The 18,557-nt window shown below is 48.6% G+C and overlaps 1 protein-coding gene and 1 gene segment (V, D, J or C); both read left to right on the top strand.

The window, feature by feature from the left end:
- The first annotated feature begins 2,493 nt into the window (after window positions 1-2,493).
- On the top strand, window positions 2,494-3,237 carry LOC110365045 (immunoglobulin heavy variable 3-23-like). The segment is given in 1 exon segment: window positions 2,494-3,237. A coding segment is annotated over 1 exon segment (541 nt).
- A 5,704-nt stretch (window positions 3,238-8,941) lies between these two features.
- LOC102090969 (immunoglobulin alpha-2 heavy chain-like) overlaps window positions 8,942-18,557 on the top strand; it is a 29,055-nt gene continuing 19,439 nt past the window's right edge. Inside the window, exons 1-4 of the mRNA XM_065044233.1 lie at window positions 8,942-9,074; window positions 9,154-9,511; window positions 11,383-11,473; window positions 12,543-12,669. Of these exons, the coding sequence (XP_064900305.1) occupies window positions 9,023-9,074; window positions 9,154-9,511; window positions 11,383-11,473; window positions 12,543-12,669 (628 nt within the window). The 5' untranslated portion in view covers window positions 8,942-9,022. The remainder of the gene's footprint in view (window positions 9,075-9,153; window positions 9,512-11,382; window positions 11,474-12,542; window positions 12,670-18,557) is intronic.

Below are 18,557 nucleotides of genomic sequence, written 5' to 3'. Positions count from 1 at the left end.
ATTTTCCATCCTCCATCTTGAGCCCCTTCCCTCCATTTTCCATCCTCCATCTTGAGCCCCTTCCCTCTATTTTCCATCCTCCATCTTGATTCCCTTCCCGCCATTTTCCATCCTCCATCTTGATTCCCTTCCCGCCATTTTCCATCCTCCATTTTGAGGACCTTCATCCCTCCTCATCTCCTCCCTCCATCTTGATTCCCTTCCCGCCATTTTCCATCCTCCATCTTGATTCCCTTCCCGCCATTTTCCATCCTCCATCTTGATTCCCTCCCCTTCCACTTCCAGACCCTCCCGCCATTTTGTGCTGGGATCTGTGGCAGATTTGGGGACCCACTTTGGGGACGTTGGTGCCAGCGTCGATGCCACTGGAGCCTCCACCATAACCATCCTTGGCGCAGTAATAAGTGGCCGTGTCCTCGGCCTTGAGGCTGTTCAGCTGCAGCGTCACCGTGCTCTGCCCATTGTCCCTCGAGATGGTGGCCCGGCCCTGGACCGATGGCCCGTACCTGGTGGTACCACCACCGCTGCTAATACCCGCGACCCACTCGAAACCACCGTTGGGCGCCTGTCGTGCCCAAACCATGTCGTAGCTGCTGAAGGTGAAGCCCGAGCCCTTGCAAACGAGGCGCAGGGACCCCCCGGGGGACACGAGGCCGCCCCCGGACTCCGCCAGCTCAATGGCCGCCTGGAGACCTGCGACAAGAAGAAACATCCCGTTAAATCAACGAATCCACCGAGCACCGAAGTCCCAGATTGGGACCCGGAATTGTCCCCTGATTCCCAGCGCAAAATGGAGGGAGGGTCTCAAAGTGGAAGGTCTCAAGATGTCCGGTCTCAAAATGGAGGCGAGACCTTGAGATGGATGGTGTGAAGATGGCGGGAGAGTCTCAAGATGGAGGATGGAAAAACGGATGGTGCTGGTTCTGGTGGTGAGATCGACACTGACCCCGATGTCCCCAAACTGGGTCCCCAAATGTGCCCCAGTTCCCAGCACGAAATGGTGAGAGGGTCTGGAATGGGAGGGAAGGGGCTCAAGATGGAGGATGGAAAGTGGAGGGAAGGGGATCAAGATGGAGGATGGAAAGTGGAGAGAAGGGAATCAAGATGGAGGATGGAAAATGGCGGGAAGGGGATCAAGATGGAGGATGGAAAGTGGCGGGAAGGGGATCAAGATGGAGGATGGAAAGTGGAGAAAAGGGAATCAAGATGGAGGATGGAAAATGGTGGGAAGGGGCTCAAGGCAGAGGATGGAAAATGGAGGGGGATGTCAGAGCTGAGGGAAGACCTTGAGATGGAGGCTCTCAAGGTGGTGGAAGAGTCTCAAGATGGAGTGAGGAGCTGGAGAGGGACGGGGGCTCTCAGAATGGTGGTCTCAAAATGGAGGAGAGGATCTCAAGAGACCTTTCCGCCACCGTGACACCCTCCATGAACTGGGTGCGACAGGCGCCCAACACGGGGCTCGAATACGTCGCGGGTATTGAAGATGATGGTGGTTACACCAGGTACGCGCCATCGGTCCAGGGCCGGGCCACCATCTCGAGGGACAACGGGCAGAGCTGGTGACGCTGCAGCTGAACAGCCTCAAGGCCGAGGACACGGCCACTTATTACTGCGCCAAAGAGGCTGGTACTGGTGGTGCTGGTGGTTATGGTGCTGGTAATGCTGGGGGCATCAACCCCAGCACCGTGTCCCCAAAGTCCCTGAGGACTTGGGTGTCCCCAAATCTCGACCGATGGCGCGTAGCCGGTGTAACCACCATTGTACCAAATACCCGCGAGGAACTCGAGCCCCGTGTTGGGCGCCTGTCGCACCCAGAACATGGCGAAGCTGCTGAAGAGAAGGTGGAGCTGGGCGGCCATTGAGCTGGTGGAGTCCGGGGGCGGCCTCGTGTCCCCGGGGGTCCCTGCGCCTCGTTTGCAAGGGCTCGGGATTCACCTTCAGCAGCTTCAGCATGGGATGGGTGCGACAGGCGCCCAACGGGGGGCTTGAAGATGTCGCGCGTATTACTGATGGTGGTGGTAGCACCTTCTACGCACCATCGGTCAAGAATTGGGGCCACCATGACCAGGGACAACGGGCAGAGCTGGTGACGCTGCAGCTGAACAGCCTCAAGGCCGAGGACACGGCCACTTATTACTGCGCCAAATACGGTGGTGCTTATGCTGGTGCTGGTGGTTATTATGCTGATGGTGCTGGTTTCATCAACCCCAGCACCGTGTCCCAAATGTCCCTGTGCTGGGTCCCCAAATCGTCCCCCATCCCTGAGCCCGGCCCAGAGCCCAGCGCCAACCTCAGCCCCTTAGACCCGGCCTGGAGCCTTGAGCTGAGCCTGGAGCCTTGAGCTGAGCCTGGAGCCTTAGGCCCCAGAGCCTCCATGGGCAGAAGTTGAGGCTGCAGAGCTGCCAGTGCTGGGACTGGTGCTCTGGCGCGTAGCCGGTGTAACCACCATTGTACCAAATACCCGCGAGGAACTCGAGCCCCGTGTTGGGCGCCTGTCGCACCCAGAACATGGCGAAGCTGCTGAAGAGAAGGTGGAGCTGGGCGGCCATTGAGCTGGTGGAGTCCGGGGGCGGCCTCGTGTCCCCGGGGGTCCCTGCGCCTCGTTTGCAAGGGCTCGGGATTCACCTTCAGCAGCTCTGCCATGCAGTGGGCGCGACAGGCGCCCAACGGGGGGCTCGAGTATGTCGCAGCAATTAATAGCGCTGGTAGTAGCACCTACTACGCGCCATCGGTCAAGGGCCGGGCCACCATCTCGAGGGACAACGGGCAGAGCACGGTGACGCTGCAGCTGAACAGCCTCAAGGCCGAGGACACGGCCACTTATTACTGCGCCAAACGTGGTGCTGGTGGTTATGGTGCTGATTATGCTGCTGGTGAAACCGATGCCAACGTCCCTGCTCTGGGTCCCCAAACGTGCCCCGGTTCACAGCACAAAATGGTGGGAGCGCCTGGAAACGGAAGGGAAGGGGATCAAGATGGAGCCAGGGCAAAAATGGTCAAGATTTGGGGTAAAAAGAGTGGAGATTTGGGTGAAACAATGAAGATTTAGGGCCCGGCGGTTGATCAGACCCGCACCACCATAATCAAAAGCCCGTTTGGCGCAGTAATAAGTGGCCGTGTCCTGGGCCCTGAGGCCGTTCAGCTGCAGCGTCGCCGTGCTCAGGCCGTTGTCCCTCGAGATGGTGGCCCGGCCCTGGACCGATGGCCCGTACCAGGTGCTACCACCAGTATTAATAACCCCGACCCACTCGAGCCCCCCGTTGGGCGCCTGTCGCACCCACTCCATGTCGGAGCTGCTGAAGGTGAATCCCGAGCCCTTGCAAACGAGGCGCAGGGACCCCCGGGGCCACGAGGCCGCCCCCGGACTCCACCAGCTCAATGGCCGCCCAGCTCCACCTTCTCTTCAGCAGCTTCGCCATGTTCTGGGTGCGACAGGGAAGGGACTCGAATACGTCGCCCATATTGATGGTGCTGGTGGTAGCACCTACTACGCGCCATCGGTCAAGGGCCGGGCCACCATCTCGAGGGACAACGGCCAGAGCACGGTGACGCTGCAGCTGAACAGCCTCAAGGCCGAGGACACGGCCACTTATTACTGCGCCAAAGGTACTGGTAGTGGTGCTGGTTATGGTTATGCTGGTGACATCAAGCCCAGCACCGTGTCCCCAACGTCCCCACGCTGGGTCCCCAAATCAACCCCAGTTCCCAGCAGTAAATGGCGGGAGGGTGTGGAAGTGGAAGGGAAGGGGCCAAGATGGAGGGAGGAGCTGAGGAGGGAGGAAGGGCCTCAAAATGGAGGGAAGGTCTTGAGATGAAATGTCTTATGGTGGCCAAAGGGTCTCAAGATGGAGGAGCTCAAGATGGAGGGAGGAGCTCAAGAGAGAGAAATGGTCTCGAGATGGAGGGAAGATACTGAAGTGGAGGCTGTCAAGAGGGAGGAGCTCAAGATGGCGGGAAGGTCCCAAAATGGAAGGAGGGGTCTCAAGATGGAGGAGCTCAAGATGGCAGGAAGGTCCCAAAATGGAAGGAGGGGTCTCAAGATGGAGGAGCTCAAGATGGCGGGAAGGTCCCAAAATGGAAGGAGGGGTCTCAAGATGGAGGAGCTCAAGATGGAGGGAAGGTCCCAAAATGGAAGAAGGGGTCTCAACATGGAGGAGCTGAAGACGGTGTGAAGGTCTCAAGACGGAGAATCACAAAATGGCTCCAGGATCAGGGCTGGGTCCAGTCTGGGCCCAACAGTCTGGGCTCAGGACAAGCTCTGGGCCGGGCTTTGGGTCCAGAGAAGATTTGGGGACCCAGCGTAGGGACATTGGGGCTCAGGACCAGTGTCCATCCTACCAGCAGTATCAGCACCACCAGCATCAGCACTTTTGGCGCAGTAATAAGTGGCCGTGTCCTGGGCCCTGAGGTTGTTCAGCTGCAGCGTCACCAGCTCTGCCCGTTGTCCCTGGACGTGGGGACACGGCCCTGGACCGATGGCGCGTACTCGGTGTAACCACCAGTGCTGCTAATACTCGCGACATACTCGAAGGCCCCGTTGGGCGCCTGTCGCATCCATCCCATGCCGAAGCTGCTGAAGGTGAAGCCCGAGCCCTTGCAAACGAGGCGCAGGGACCCCCCGGGGGACACGAGGCCGCCCCCGGACTCCACCAATTCAATGGCCGCCTGGAGACCTGCGACAAGAAGAAACATCCCGTTAAATCAACGAATCCACCGAGCACCGAAGCCCCAGATTGGGACCCGGAATTGTCCCCTGATTCCCAGCGCAAAATGGAGGGAGGGTCTCAAAGTGGAAGGTCTCAAAATGGAGGGTCTCAAAATGGAGGGGAGATCTTAAAGTGGAGGATGGCAAGATGGCGGAAGGGTCTCAAGATCAAGGGACTCAAGGTGACGGAAGAGTGTCAAGATGGCGGAGCTCAAAATGGAGGGAGGAGCTCAAGAGAGAGACACGGTATCAAGATGGAGGGAAGATCATGAAATGGAGGGTGTCAAGATGGAGGAGCTCAAGATGGAGGGAAGGTCCCAAAATGGAAGGAGGGGTCTCAAGATGGAGGAGCTGAAGACGTCAGGAAGGTCCCAAAATGGAAGGAGGGGTATCGACATGGAGGAGCTCAAGATGGCGGGAAGGTCCCAAAATGGAAGGAGGGGTCTCAACATGGAGGAGCTGAAGACGGTGGGAAGGTCTCAAGATGGAGAATCACAAAATGGCTCCAGGATCAGGGCTGGGTCCGGTCTGGGCCCAACAGTCTGGGCTCAGGACAAGCTCTGGGCCGGGCTTTGGGTCCAGAGGAGATTTAGGGACCCAGCAGGGACGTTGGGGACACGGTGGCGGAGTCGATCCAACCAGCATTATCACCAGCAGCACCACCATCAGCACTTTTGGCGCAGTAATAAGTGGCCGTGTCCTGGGCCCTGAGGTTGTTCAGCTGCAGCGTCACCAGCTCTGCCCGTTGTCCCTGGACGTGGGGACACGGCCCTGGACCAATGGCGCGTACTCGGTGTAACCACCATCGCTCCAAATACCTGCGACCCACTCGAGCCCCGTGTTGGGCGCCTGTCGCACCCAGATCATGGCGAAGGGAGTCATGAAGTGGAAGGTCTCAAGATGGAGGTAAGATCTTGAGATGGAGGGTGTCAAGATGGCGCAAGGGTGTCAAGATGGAGGAGCTCAAGATGGAGGGAATGGCTCAAGATGGAGGGTCTTGAAATAGAGTGAGGGTCTCAAAATGGAGGGTCTCAAGATGGTGGAAGGGTCTCAAGATGGAGGAGCTCAAGATGGTGGAAGGGTCTCAAGATGGAGGAGCTCAAGATGGTGGAAGGGTCTCAAGATGGTGGAAGGGTCTCAAGATGGAGGAGGTCAAGATGGAGGAAGGGTCTCAAGATGGTGGAAGGGTCTCAAGATGGAGGAGGTCAAGATGGTGGAAGGGTCTCAAGATGGTGGAAGGGTCTCAAGATGGAGGAGGTCAAGATGGTGGAAGGGTCTCAAGATGGAGGAGCTCAAGATGGTGGAAGGGTCTCAAGATGGTGGAAGGGTCTCAAGATGGAGGAGGTCAAGATGGTGGAAGGGTCTCAAGATGGAGGAGGTCAAGATGGAGGAAGGGTCTCAAGATGGAGGAATGGTCTCAAGATGGAGGAGGTCAAGATGGTGGAAGGGTCTCAAGATGGAGGAGGTCAAGATGGTGGAAGGGTCTCAAGATGGTGGAAGGGTCTCAAGATGGAGGAGCTCAAGATGGTGGAAGGGTCTCAAGATGGTGGAAGGGTCTCAAGATGGAGGAGGTCAAGATGGTGGAATGGTCTCAAGATGGAGGAGGTCAAGATGGTGGAAGGGTCTCAAGATGGTGGAAGGGTCTCAAGATGGAGGAGCTCAAGATGGTGGAAGGGTCTCAAGATGGTGGAAGGGTCTCAAGATGGAGGAGGTCAAGATGGTGGAAGGGTCTCAAGATGGTGGAAGGGTCTCAAGATGGAGGAGCTCAAGATGGTGGAAGGGTCTCAAGATGGAGGAGCTCAAGATGGAGGGTCTCAAGATGGAGGAGGTCAAGATGGAGGAAGGGTCTCAAGATGGAGGGAGGGTCTGAGGATGGAGGAGCTCAAGGTAGTGGAAGGAGCTCAAGATGGAGGCAAGAGCTGAAGATGGAGGGTCTCAAAATGGAGGGAGGGTCACCAGATGGAGGATCACAACATGGCGGGAGGGCCTCAAAATGGCGGAGACCAAAATGGAGGGAGGGTCTGAAGATGGAGGGGAGATCTTGAAAGGGAGGGTCGCAAGATGGCCGAAGGGTCCCAAAATGGAGGGAAGGTCCCAAAATGGAGGGAAGGTCCCAAAATGGAGGGAGGGTCCCAAGACGGAGGATCCCAATGGATCCTTAGGCCTTGAGCTCCTCCATCTTCGGATCTCCGCCATCTTGAGACCCTCCCTCCATGTTGCCGCCAGGCATCTTGGCCCCTTCCCCTCCACCTCCACACCCGCCCTCCATTTTGGGAGGAAAATCCCGGTTCTACATGCCCAAATCCCCTTTTTTTTTGCCCAAAATCCCAACATTTTCCCTCAAAATCCTCACCCTGAGTCCAGTCACCCTCGTCCTGTGCCCCAAAATCCTGTTATTTTGCCCCAAATGCTGTTATTTTGCCCAAAATCTTGTTATTTTGCCCCAAATCTCAGATGAGGGGAGGAGGCGTTAACCTGGGGGGCGGGGAGGAGGCGGGAACCAAAATGCTCATTTCTGGGTTTTCTGCCCCAAAATGGCGCCGCCGCCGGCACGGATCAATTAATGATACTAGTAATTAATAAATGGGTGATTAATAATTAATACATGGATTCATAGTAAGAAATAAATGGATTAATAATAATAAATGAAGGGATTAATAAATAAGCCCCGAGAAGTAATTAAATGTTAAATGTAAATTAAATGTTAGATTGTAATTAAATTAATCGCTGTAATTAAGTGATGAGGGCTCTGCAGTGATCGCGATTAATTAATTCAGTGCAATTAATTCAGTGCGGGGATTGTAATTAAATTAATCGGTGTAATTAAGTTATTAGGGCGCTGCGGAGATTGCAATTAAATTAATCAATCTAATTAAATGATAAGGGCTCGGCAGTGATCGCAATTAATTAATTCAGTGCAATTAAAAGATCAGAGCTGTTCAGAGACCGCAATTAAATTAATCGGTGTAATTAAATCATTAGGGCACGGCAGAGATTGCAATTAATTAATTCAGTATAAAAAAATTAAAGGGCACTTCAGAGCTTGTAATTAATTAATTTAGTGCGATTCAGTGTGATTAATTAATTCAGTATTAAAAAGGTTAAAGGTCTCACTGCAGAGCTTATAATTAATTAATTCAGTGCAATTAATTAATTAGGTATAACAATATATAAGACCACACTGCAGAGATTGCAATTAATTAATTCAATGCATGTCTGTGATAAAAACCTTGCAATTAATTAATTCAGTGCAATTAATAATAAAACAGAAGGGTGCGGAGGTTGCAATTAATTAATCCAGTGTAATTAAAAAATACGGGCGCTGGCAATTAAATAATAATTCACCACGAATAAACTATGCGAGCTTGCAATTAATTAATTCCGCCTCTAGCTGCGATAAGGCAATTAATTAATTACACGATTAATGCCCCGGAGACCTCACAATTAATTAATTTAGCGCGCGCCTGCGATTAATTCTCCGGGGACACCTCGTAATTAATCAATTTCGTGCACATCTGTGATTAATTCCCTGGAGAGACTTAATAATTAGTTTAACGCACACCTGCAATTAGTTGACTGGAGAGAAGCTGTAATTAATTAATGTAACGCACACCTGCGATTAATTCCCTGGAGAATCTGTAATTAATTAATTGCATGCACAACCGCGATTAATTCACCGGAGAAGACTCAAAATTAATTAATTTAGTGCACATCTGGGATTAAATCACTGGACAGAACTTGCAATTGATTAATTTAATGATTAATTCACCAGACGCCTTGTAATTAATTAATTTACTGTTCATCCGCGATTAATTCACCGGAGAGACCTAAAAATTATTTAATTTCGTGCGCATCTGGGATTAATTATCCGGAGACCTCGCGATTAATTAATTTAGTGCAAATCTGCAATTAATTCCCCAGAGACGTCGCAATTAGTTGCAACCTTGTGATTGTAAAATTGTAATTAATTAATTTAGTGCAAATCTGCAATTAAGACCCCGGAGACCTCGCAATTAATTGCAACCTTGTAATAGTAACCTTGTGATAAAGTAATTTATTGCGCATCTGTGATTAATTCACTGGAGAGGCCTAAAAATTGATTAATTTCATGCGCATCCCCAGTTAATCCCCCAGAGACTTCACGCTTAATTAATTAATTGCACACCTGCCATTAAACCCACGCAAACAACCCCCCCTCGCACAATTAACGAGCGCAATTAACAGGCAGGAGGGGGCGGCGTTGATGCAAATGGATGCAAATTTTGGCCTATAAGACCCGCCGGGTCCCACCATGGTGGCACCTTCGCCATCGGCACCATGGGCATCCAGTTGGCCTCCGCCATCTTGCTCGTCCTCGCCGCCCTGCCGGGTAGGCCCAAAACCCTCTTTTTGAGGCAAAACGTTGCGATTTCTGGCGGTTTTAATTGACGTCTCTCTTCTTGTCGCAGGTCTCCAGGCGGCCATTGAATTGGTGGAGTCCGGGGGCGGCCTCGTGTCCCCCGGGGGGTCCCTGCGCCTCGTTTGCAAGGCCTCGGGCTTCACCTTCAGTAGCTACGACATGCAGTGGGTGCGACAGGCGCCCAACGGGGGCCTTGAGTGGGTCGCGGGTATTAGTTACACTGGTGGTAGCACGTGGTACGCGCCATCGGTCAAGGGCCGGGCCACCATCTCGAGGGACAACGGCCAGAGCACGGTGACGCTGCAGCTGAACAGCCTCAAGGCCGAGGACACGGCCACTTATTACTGCGCCAAAAGTGCTCACGGCGACGCGACTCTCATCTGCCGCCGTACAAAAACCTCCCAACAGTGACGACTTCGTCATGGCCGAGCGGCCTAGAGCGACCAAGGGTGGCCGAGCGGCCTAGAGCGACCAAGAGGCATCGCGAAGAACCTCCCCGCCGAGGCGGATTTTGAAGCAAAATCAGGGGATGTTTTGCCTTTTCTGGCTGATCTTGACACAAATCTTGATGCTTGGGGCTTTGGGCCAAGATTAACCCAAATCCAGGCGTGTTCTGCCTAAATCTGGGCATGTATTGCCTCTTCAGACCTAGTCTCAATCCAAATCTAGTCGCACGTTGACTCTTCAGGCGAATTTTGACACAAATCCTGTCACGTTTTCTTCCTTGGGCCAATTTTGACCCAAAACTGACCACACTTTCCCTCTTTGTGCCAATTTTGACCCAAATCTGTGCATGTTTTGCCTCTTCAGGCTCAGTTTTGACCCAAATCAGGGCCCACTCCATCTCTTCCATCCAGTTTTGATCCAAATCTTGGGACTTTTTGCCTCTTTGGGCCCAATTCTGACCCAAATCTGAGCGCGTTTTGCCTCTTTGGGCCCAGTTTCAACCCAAATCCAGCCAAGTTTTGCCTCTTTGGGCCCAATTTTATCCCAAATCAGGGCACATTTGATCCTTTATGGCCAATTTTACCCCAAGTTTAATCACATGTTGGGGCTTTGGGCCCAATTTAGACCCAAATCTAGGGATGTTTTTGCCTCTTCAGGCCCAGTTTCAACCCAAATCCAGGCATGAGTTGGTTCTTTGGGCCGAATTAACCCCAAATCCGTGCCCAGTTTTTACTCTTTGCTCCGATTCCTTGTCCTCCAACACCACTTCTTTCACCAAACCTGAGGTGAATTTTCCACTTCCAGCCCTTTTTCCCACTACAAACGGGGATCTTTGGTTCTTACGACCGTTTCCAGCAGCCCCGGGGACGCTTTTGCCTTCACGCCCGTTTTTGCGGCAATTCTGGGGTGATTTGGGTCGTTTTGTGGGCGTTTTCATGGGCGTGCGGCCCCACGGGGGATTTTGTGTCACCCTGTGTCACCGTGGGAGCTGGTGCTGGTACTGGTGCTTATCACAGTGACACAAGCGGTGACAAAAACTCCGCTCATTGATTTGTTCCCTCTTCCCCTTTTCTCACCCAAAATAGAGACGCTTTTCCCCTCATCACCATTGTTACAGCGAATATGGAGATGTTTAACCCTTTATTGGCAATTTCGCGGCAAAACCGGGGATGTTTTAATCTTATTGTGCTGATTTTGACCCGTATCAGGGGATTCTTGCCCTCTTTGGGCTACTTTTGACCCAAATCCTATCACGTTTTGCCTCTTTGAGCCCAATTTTGACTAAATGCTGTCACATTTTGCCTCTTTGGGCCCAATTTTGACCCAAATCCTGTCACGTTTTGCCTCTTTAAGCCAACTTTGACCCAAATCCTGTCATGTTTTGCTTCTTTGGGGCAATTTTGATCAAAATCTGGGCAAATTTTGCCTCTTCTGGCTCAGTTTTGACCCAAATCTGGGCCCACTCTGTCTCTTCCATCCATTTTTGATCCAAATCTGGGCACATTTTGCCTCTTTGGGCCCAATTCTGACTCGAAATCTGAGCGCGTTTTGCCTCTTTGGGCCAATTTTATCCCAAATCGGGGCACATTTGATCCTTTATGGCCAATTTTACCCCAAGTTTCATCACGTGTTGGGGCTTTGGGCCCAATTTAGACCCAAATCTTGGCATGTTTCACCTCTTTAGGCCCAGTTTCAACCCAAATCCAGGCATGAGTTGGTTCTTTGGGCCGAATTAACCCCAAATCCGTGCCCAGTTTTGCTCTTTGCTCCGATTCTTTGTCCTCCAACACCATTTCTTTCACCAAACCTGAGGTGAATTTTCCACTTCCAGCCCTTTTTCCCACTACAAACGGGGATATTTGGTTCTTATGACCGTTTCCAGCAGCCCCGGGGACGCTTTTGCCTTCACGCCCATTTTCGAGGCAATTCTGGGGCGATTTGGGTCATTTTGTGGGCGTTTTCATGGGCGTGCGGCCCCACGGGAGATTTTGTGTCACCCTGTGTCACCGTGGGAGCTGGTGCTGGTTGGGCTGGTGCTTATCACGGTGACACAAGCGGTGACAAAAACTCCGCTCATTGACTTGTTCCCTCTTCCCCTTTTCTCACCCAAAATAGAGATGCTTTTCCCCTCATCACCATTGTTACAGCGAATATGGAGATGTTTAACCCTTTATTGGCAATTTCGCGGCAAACCCGGGGATGTTTTAATCTTATTGTGCTGATTTTGACCCGTATCAGGGGATTCTTGCCCTTTTTGGGCCAATTCAGACATGTTTCACCCTTTATGGCCAATTTCAAACCGAGATGCTGGCAAGTTTTGTCTCTTTGGGCCAGTTTTGACCCAAATCTGGGCCCACTTTGACTCTTCCATCCGGTGTCGATCCAAATCTTGGCACATTTTGCCTCTTTGGGCCAATTTTGACCCAATCTGGGTATGTTTTGCCTCTTTGGGCCAATTTTGACCCAAATCCTGTCATGTTTTGCCTCTTTGAGCCAATTTTGACCAAATCCTGTCACGTTTTGCCCCTTTGAGCCAATTTAGATCCAAATCCTGTCATGTTTTGCCTCTTTGGGCCCAATTTTGACCCAAATCCTGTCACATTTTGCCTCTTTGGGTCCAATTTTGACCCAAATCCTGTCATGTTTTGCCTCTTTGGGCCCAATTTTGCCCCAAACCCTGTCACGTTTTGCCTCTTTGGGCCCAATTTTGACCCAAATCCTGTCACATTTTGCCTCTTTGGGTCCAATTTTGACCCAAATCCTGTCATGTTTTGCCTCTTTGGGCCCAATTTTGACCCAAATCCTGTCACGTTTTGCCTCTTTGAGCCCAATTTTGACCCAAATCCTGTCACGTTTTGCCCCTTTAGGTCCAGTTTCAACCCCAATCTGTTTGCTCCGCTTCCCGCACCGGCCATTTTGGGTCAAAATCTGTTCCAAAAAAAGCACAAAAACCACAAAACCCGCTTATTTTTGGTCTGTTTTTAACTGCAGGTGCCCGAGCGCGTCCGCCCCCACCCCGAGACACAGTTTTTGTACGAAAAGAGGCGTTTTTGGGACCACGGTGCTGCTGGTAGCATCGACGCCTGGGGCGCCGGAGCCGTCGTCACCGTCTCCTCCGGTGAGTCCTCGTCCCCCCATTGTCACCTCGGCGACCAATTTGGGTCATTTTCACCCCAAAATTTGGGCGGGAAGACTCAGACCCCCCCCGCCCCTTTAATGGCCCAAATGGCCCCGGGGCGGGAAAAATGGCGGGTCTGGGGCAAAATGTCGCGGTTTGGGCCAAATGTCGCGTTTTTGGGCATTTTGGGGGGGGGAAATGGCCGTTTAGAGGTGAAAAAGATGATTTTTGGTGACTATTTGAGGGAATTTGATGGTCAAAAATGGGTCAAAAAGGCGATCTGGGGGTTTATTTGAGGGGGAAAATTCACCCTGAGGGGATTTGGTGGCAGATTTGGGTAAAAAGGAGTCGACTTTAGGGTCTTTTTTTAAGGAGAAAATTGGTCTGTGAGGGATAAAATGGGAGATTGGGCCAAAAAAGTCGATTTTTTTGGTCTTTATTTAGGGAGAAAATTGATCTGGAGGTGGTAAAATGGGAGATTTGGGGCAAAAATGTTGATTTTAGGGTCAGTTTTAGGGCGATTTAATGGCAGATTTGGGGCGAAAATGTTGATTTTAGGGTCTATTTTAGGGCAATTTAATAGAGGATTTGGGCAAAAAGGTTGATTTTAGGGGTTTTTCTTGGTAAAAATAATTTATAGGTGGTTTCTAAGTAAAAAATTGGTCAAAAGTTCAATTTTTACGGTTTTTTCCAGGGCAAAATAATCATTTAGAAGTGGTTTGATGATCAAAAATGGGCCAAAAAGTGATTTTTTAGAGTTTTTATGGCAGAATTCGGGAAAAAAAGTTCATTTTAAGGTCTTTTTTTTGTTGGGAAAAAAGAAATATGGGGGCAATTTGGCTGCAAAAATGGTCAAAAAGCCCCTAAAATGGGCATATTTAGGGGGTTTTATTTGAAAAAGTGTGAAATTTGGGGACAAAATGTCCAATTTTGCTTAAAAATAATGAAATTGAAATGAAAAATCCGACTTTAAACGACGGGCGAAAATTGAGGTGGATAAACTATATTTTAGGTCATTTCTCCATTATTTTTGGGGTCATTTTGGGCGATTTTGAGGTAAATTTGCTGGTGAAAATCCCCAACTTCAGTCTCTGTGAATTTGGTTGAATTTTGTTGGTTTTATCCCAATTTTCCTCGAAAATTCATCATTTTGGGGGCTTTTGGTGCAATTTGTGGAGGTTTAGGCTTGGCTTAAAATCTTCATTTTAATGATATTTTGGGGGTGGTTTTAAGGTTTTTTGACAACGCCAAATAATTAATTTTTTAACCTTTCACCAATACGAAATTTCTAAATTCAAACAAAAAATTAGGATTAATTTTCCCCCTAAATTAATCTCTTTTCTCATTAACGATCAATCAAACGAACGTTAAATTTTAATCGGGGATTTGACGAGTATTTTTACCTTTTTTGGCCCATTTTTGTGAATAATATAATATAATATAATATAATATAATATAATATAATATAACATAACATAATATAACATAATATTATTTATATAATATATAGTAAATATATTATATATTATATATTATATATTATATATTATATATTATATATTATATATTATATAGCATATATTATATATTATATATTATATAGCATATATTATATATTATATATTATATGTAATATATTATATGTGATATATAATCTAATATATAATATATTGGATATAATATATAATATACAATAATTTTGTGAATTATATATAAATTTTCCCCCCAATTTACCATAAATACTTAAAATTTGAAGTCGAAATTACAGCACGACACCGAAATATGAATTATTTACCCTGGTTATCGTGATGATAAAATAATCACAAACCCACCAATTTTTGGCCAATTTTGGGGCCATTGGAGCCGCAACATTCGCAACGACCCAAAGGTTGAAAAATATAAAGAAATTAGATTAAAACTTGTTGTTTTCAGCCCCAAAATGGCCGATTTTCAGCCTGCAGGTGGCGGCTCCGCTTGGGTGCTTTTCAGCCCAATATTGCCCAAAATAACCCAATTTCGGTTTCGAAAACAACAAGAAAGGAGAAGTGGGTTTTTGCCCCAATTCCCCCTTTTTTTTTGCATTGAAAATAAATCTAATTAAACAGGTTGAAAACAGCACCTGGTTTGGGTGAAAAACACCTTTTTTTAGTAAGCGAGGGGAAAAACAGCCAGTTTGGGGTGAATTCAGGCCGTTTTGGGCAATTTTTCAGCCCTACTTTTATTGAGAAATTTTTCGATGTGGATGAGAAAATTCACTTGAAAAATGGATCATTTCAAATCGATTAAATAGGTTTTTGATTAAATCTCGATATATTTTAATACATAAAAATATCAAATTAAAAATATTTACAGATTTTAACAAATAGAAAATTATATTTTAAAAATATTGATAATTTTTAATAGATAAAATTATATTTTAAAATTCTTTATATTGATGTATTAATAAATATATTATATTATATTATATTATATTATATTATATTATATTATATTATATTATATTATATTATATTAATAAATAATATATTAATATATTAATTTATATTAAATTATATAATATCTATTTAACGTATAATGTATAAATAATATAATATAAAATTAATATATTATTTATATATAATTTATATTACATTATATATTAATATATTAATCAAGATATATTAGTTAATAGGTATTGCTATTGATATCTTAATATATTCATATTAACATGATTAGTGCAATTAATCGAATTTATTTATTAGCCCGATTGATATCATATATTAGCACAATTAATCTATTTATCCAGTTAACCTAAGTAATACATTTATTAGTTCGATTAATCTAATATATTAGTCCAATTAATTTAATTAATACATCTATTAGTCCAATTAATCTAATTAATGAGGCATCTTTGGCTTTTCAACCCTTATCAAGAACCCATTACCAGGACCCTATTAATTACCCCCAGGGGCTATTTACCACCGCTAATTACTCTCGGGGCAATTAATTCAGCGAGTGGTTTAACTAATTAATTTGGGGGATTTAGTTAATTATTTTTGGGACTTAATTAATTTGGGGGATTTAGTTAATGGGATTTTAACGAGATTTAGGGTCGAGTGAGGGGTGGTTGGGTGTTAATGAGCAGTGCTAATTAGGGGCTTAATTAGGGCTGGTTCACAGGTGTGGGGTCACTAATAAGAGTAATTAGGGGGATTAATTGGTTCCCAAGGGGCAGCTGGGCTGGTACTGGTTTGTGCTGATCTGTACTGGTTTGTACTGGCCTGTGCTGGTCTGTACTGGTTTGTACTGGCCTGTACTGGTCTGTACTGGGCTGGTACTGGTTTGTACTGGGCTGTACTGGTCTGTACTGGGCTGGTACTGGTTTGTACTGGGCAGTACTGGTCTGTACTGGTCTGTACTGGGCTGGTACTGGTTTGTACTGGGCTGTACTGGGCTGTACTGCTTTGTACTGGTCTAGTACTGGGCTGGTACTGGTTTGTACGGGGCAGTACTGGTCTGTACTGGTCTGTACTGGGCTGGTACTGGTTTGTACTGGGCTGTACTGGGCTGTACTGGTTTGTACTGGTCTAGTACTGGGCTGGTACTGGTTTGTACTGGCCTGTACTGGTCTGTACTGGGCTGGTACTGGTTTGTACTGGGCTGTACTGGTTTGTACTGCTCTAGTACTGGGCTGGTACTGCTTTGTACTGGCCTGTACCGGTCTGTACTGGGCTGGTACTGGTTTGTACTGGGCTGTACTGGGCTGTACTGGTTTGTACTGGTCTAGTACTGGGCTGGTACTGGTTTGTACTGGCCTGTACTGGTCCAGTACTGGGCAGTACTGGTCTGTAGTGGACTCGTACTGGTTTTTACTGCGCTTTACTGGTTTGTACTGGGCTAGTACTGGTCTAAACTGGTTCTGAAGGGGTAGCTGTGGGGCGACTGGTTGCTACTGGGCGGTATTGGTTTGTACTGGTCCAGTACTGGTCTGGTACCGGACCTGGGCAGCCAGTACTGGACCCAGTTTGTACTCGTTTAAACTGGTCTAAGCTGGTTCTGAAGGGGCATCTATGGGGCGACTGGTCTGGTACTGGTCCGTACTGGTTTGTACTGGTCCAGTACTGCTATGGTACCGGTCTGGGGCAGCCAGTGCTGGTCCCAGTTTGTACTGGTCTGTACTGGTTTAAACTGGTTCAGAAGGGGCAGCTATGGGTGACGGGTCTGGTACTGGGCAGTACTGGTTTGTACCGGTCCGGTACTGGTTTAAACTAGTCTAAACTGGTTCTGAAGGGGCAGCTATGGGGCAACTGGTCCAGTACTGGGCAGTACTGGTTTGTACTGGTCCGGTACTGGTTTGGTACCTGTCTGGAGCAGCCAGTGCTGGTCCCAGTTTGTACTGGTTTAAACTGGTCTAAACTGGTTCAGAAGGGGCAGCTATGGGCAACGGGTCTGGTACTGGGCGGTACTGGTTTGTACTGGTCCAGTATTGGGCAGTACTGGTTTGTACTGGTCCGGTACTGGTCTGGTACTGGTCTGGGGCAGCCAGTACTGGTCCCAGTTTCTACTGGTTTAAACTGGTTCTGAAGGGGTAGCTGTGGGGCAGCTGGTCTGGTACTGGTTTGTACTGGTCCAGTACTGGGCAGTACTGGTTTGTACTGGTCCGGTACTGGTCTGGTATCGGACCCGGGCAGCCAGTACCGGACCCAGTTTGTACTGGTCTGTACTGGTTTAAACTGGTTCAGAAGGGGCAGCTATGGGCAACTGGTCTGGTACTGGGCAGTACTGGTTTGTACTGGTCCAGTACTGGGCAGTACTGGTTTGTACTAGTCCAGTACTGGTTTAAACTGGTCTAAACTCGTTCTGAAGGGGCAGCTATGGGGCAACTGGTCCGGTACTGGGCAGTACTGGTTTGTACTGCTCTGGTACTGGTCTGGTACCGGTCTGGGGCAGCCAGTGCTGGTCCCAGTTTGTACTGGTCTGTACTGGTTTAAACTGGTCTAAACTGGTTCTGTAGGGGCAGCTATCGGGCGACTGGTCTGGTACTGGGCAGTACTGGTTTGTACTGGTCTGATACTGGTCTGGTACCGGTCTCAGGTAGCCAGTACTGGTCCCAGTTTGTACTGGCCTCTACTGGTCTGTACTGGTTTAAACTGGTTCTGAAGGGGTAGCTATGGGGTGACTGGTCTGGTACTGGTACCAGTCTGTGCTGGCCCATACTGATCTGTACTGGTCTGTACTGGCCTGTGCGTGTCTGGTACTAGTTCCAGTTTATGCTGCTCTGTACTGGTTTGTACTGGTCTGTATTGGTGTGGGGCAGCCAGCACTGGTCCCAGTTTGTACTGGTCCATACTGGTTCTGTACTAGCCTGGTACTGGTCCAGTACTGGTGCCTGTTTGTACTGGTCTGGTACTGGTCTGCGGCATCTGGTACCGGTCCAGTACTGATCCAAGTTTGTACTGGTTCTGTACTGGTCTGGGGCAGCCAGTACTGGTCCCAGTTTGTACTGGTACGTACTGGTTCATACTTGTCTGTACTGGTCTGGTACTGGCCTGAATGTGTCTGGTACTGGTCTGTACTGGTGTGTACTGGTCCTGGTCTGTACTGGTCTGGTACTGCTCTGTACTGGTCTCTGCTTGTCTGGTACTGGTCCCAGATTGTACTGGTCTGGTACTGGTTCTGTACTGGTCCCAGTCTGTACTGGTCTGGTACTGGTTCTGTACTGGTCCCAGTTTCTGCTGGTCTGGTCCTGCTGTGTACTGGTCCTTACTGGTTCATACTTGTCTGCACTGGTCCCTAATGGCTTGTACGGGTCTGGTACTGGTCCTTACTGGTGTGTTACTGGTCCCAGTTTATACTGGTCCATACTGGTCTATACTCGGCCATTTTACACCAAAACCAGAGAGTTTTTT

Source organism: Columba livia, chromosome 34 (assembly GCF_036013475.1).
Source record: "Columba livia isolate bColLiv1 breed racing homer chromosome 34, bColLiv1.pat.W.v2, whole genome shotgun sequence".
NCBI classification, from domain to species: Eukaryota; Metazoa; Chordata; class Aves; order Columbiformes; family Columbidae; genus Columba; species Columba livia.
Note: the sequence above shows the minus strand (reverse complement) of the source record. Positions and strands in the feature narration are given on the sequence as shown.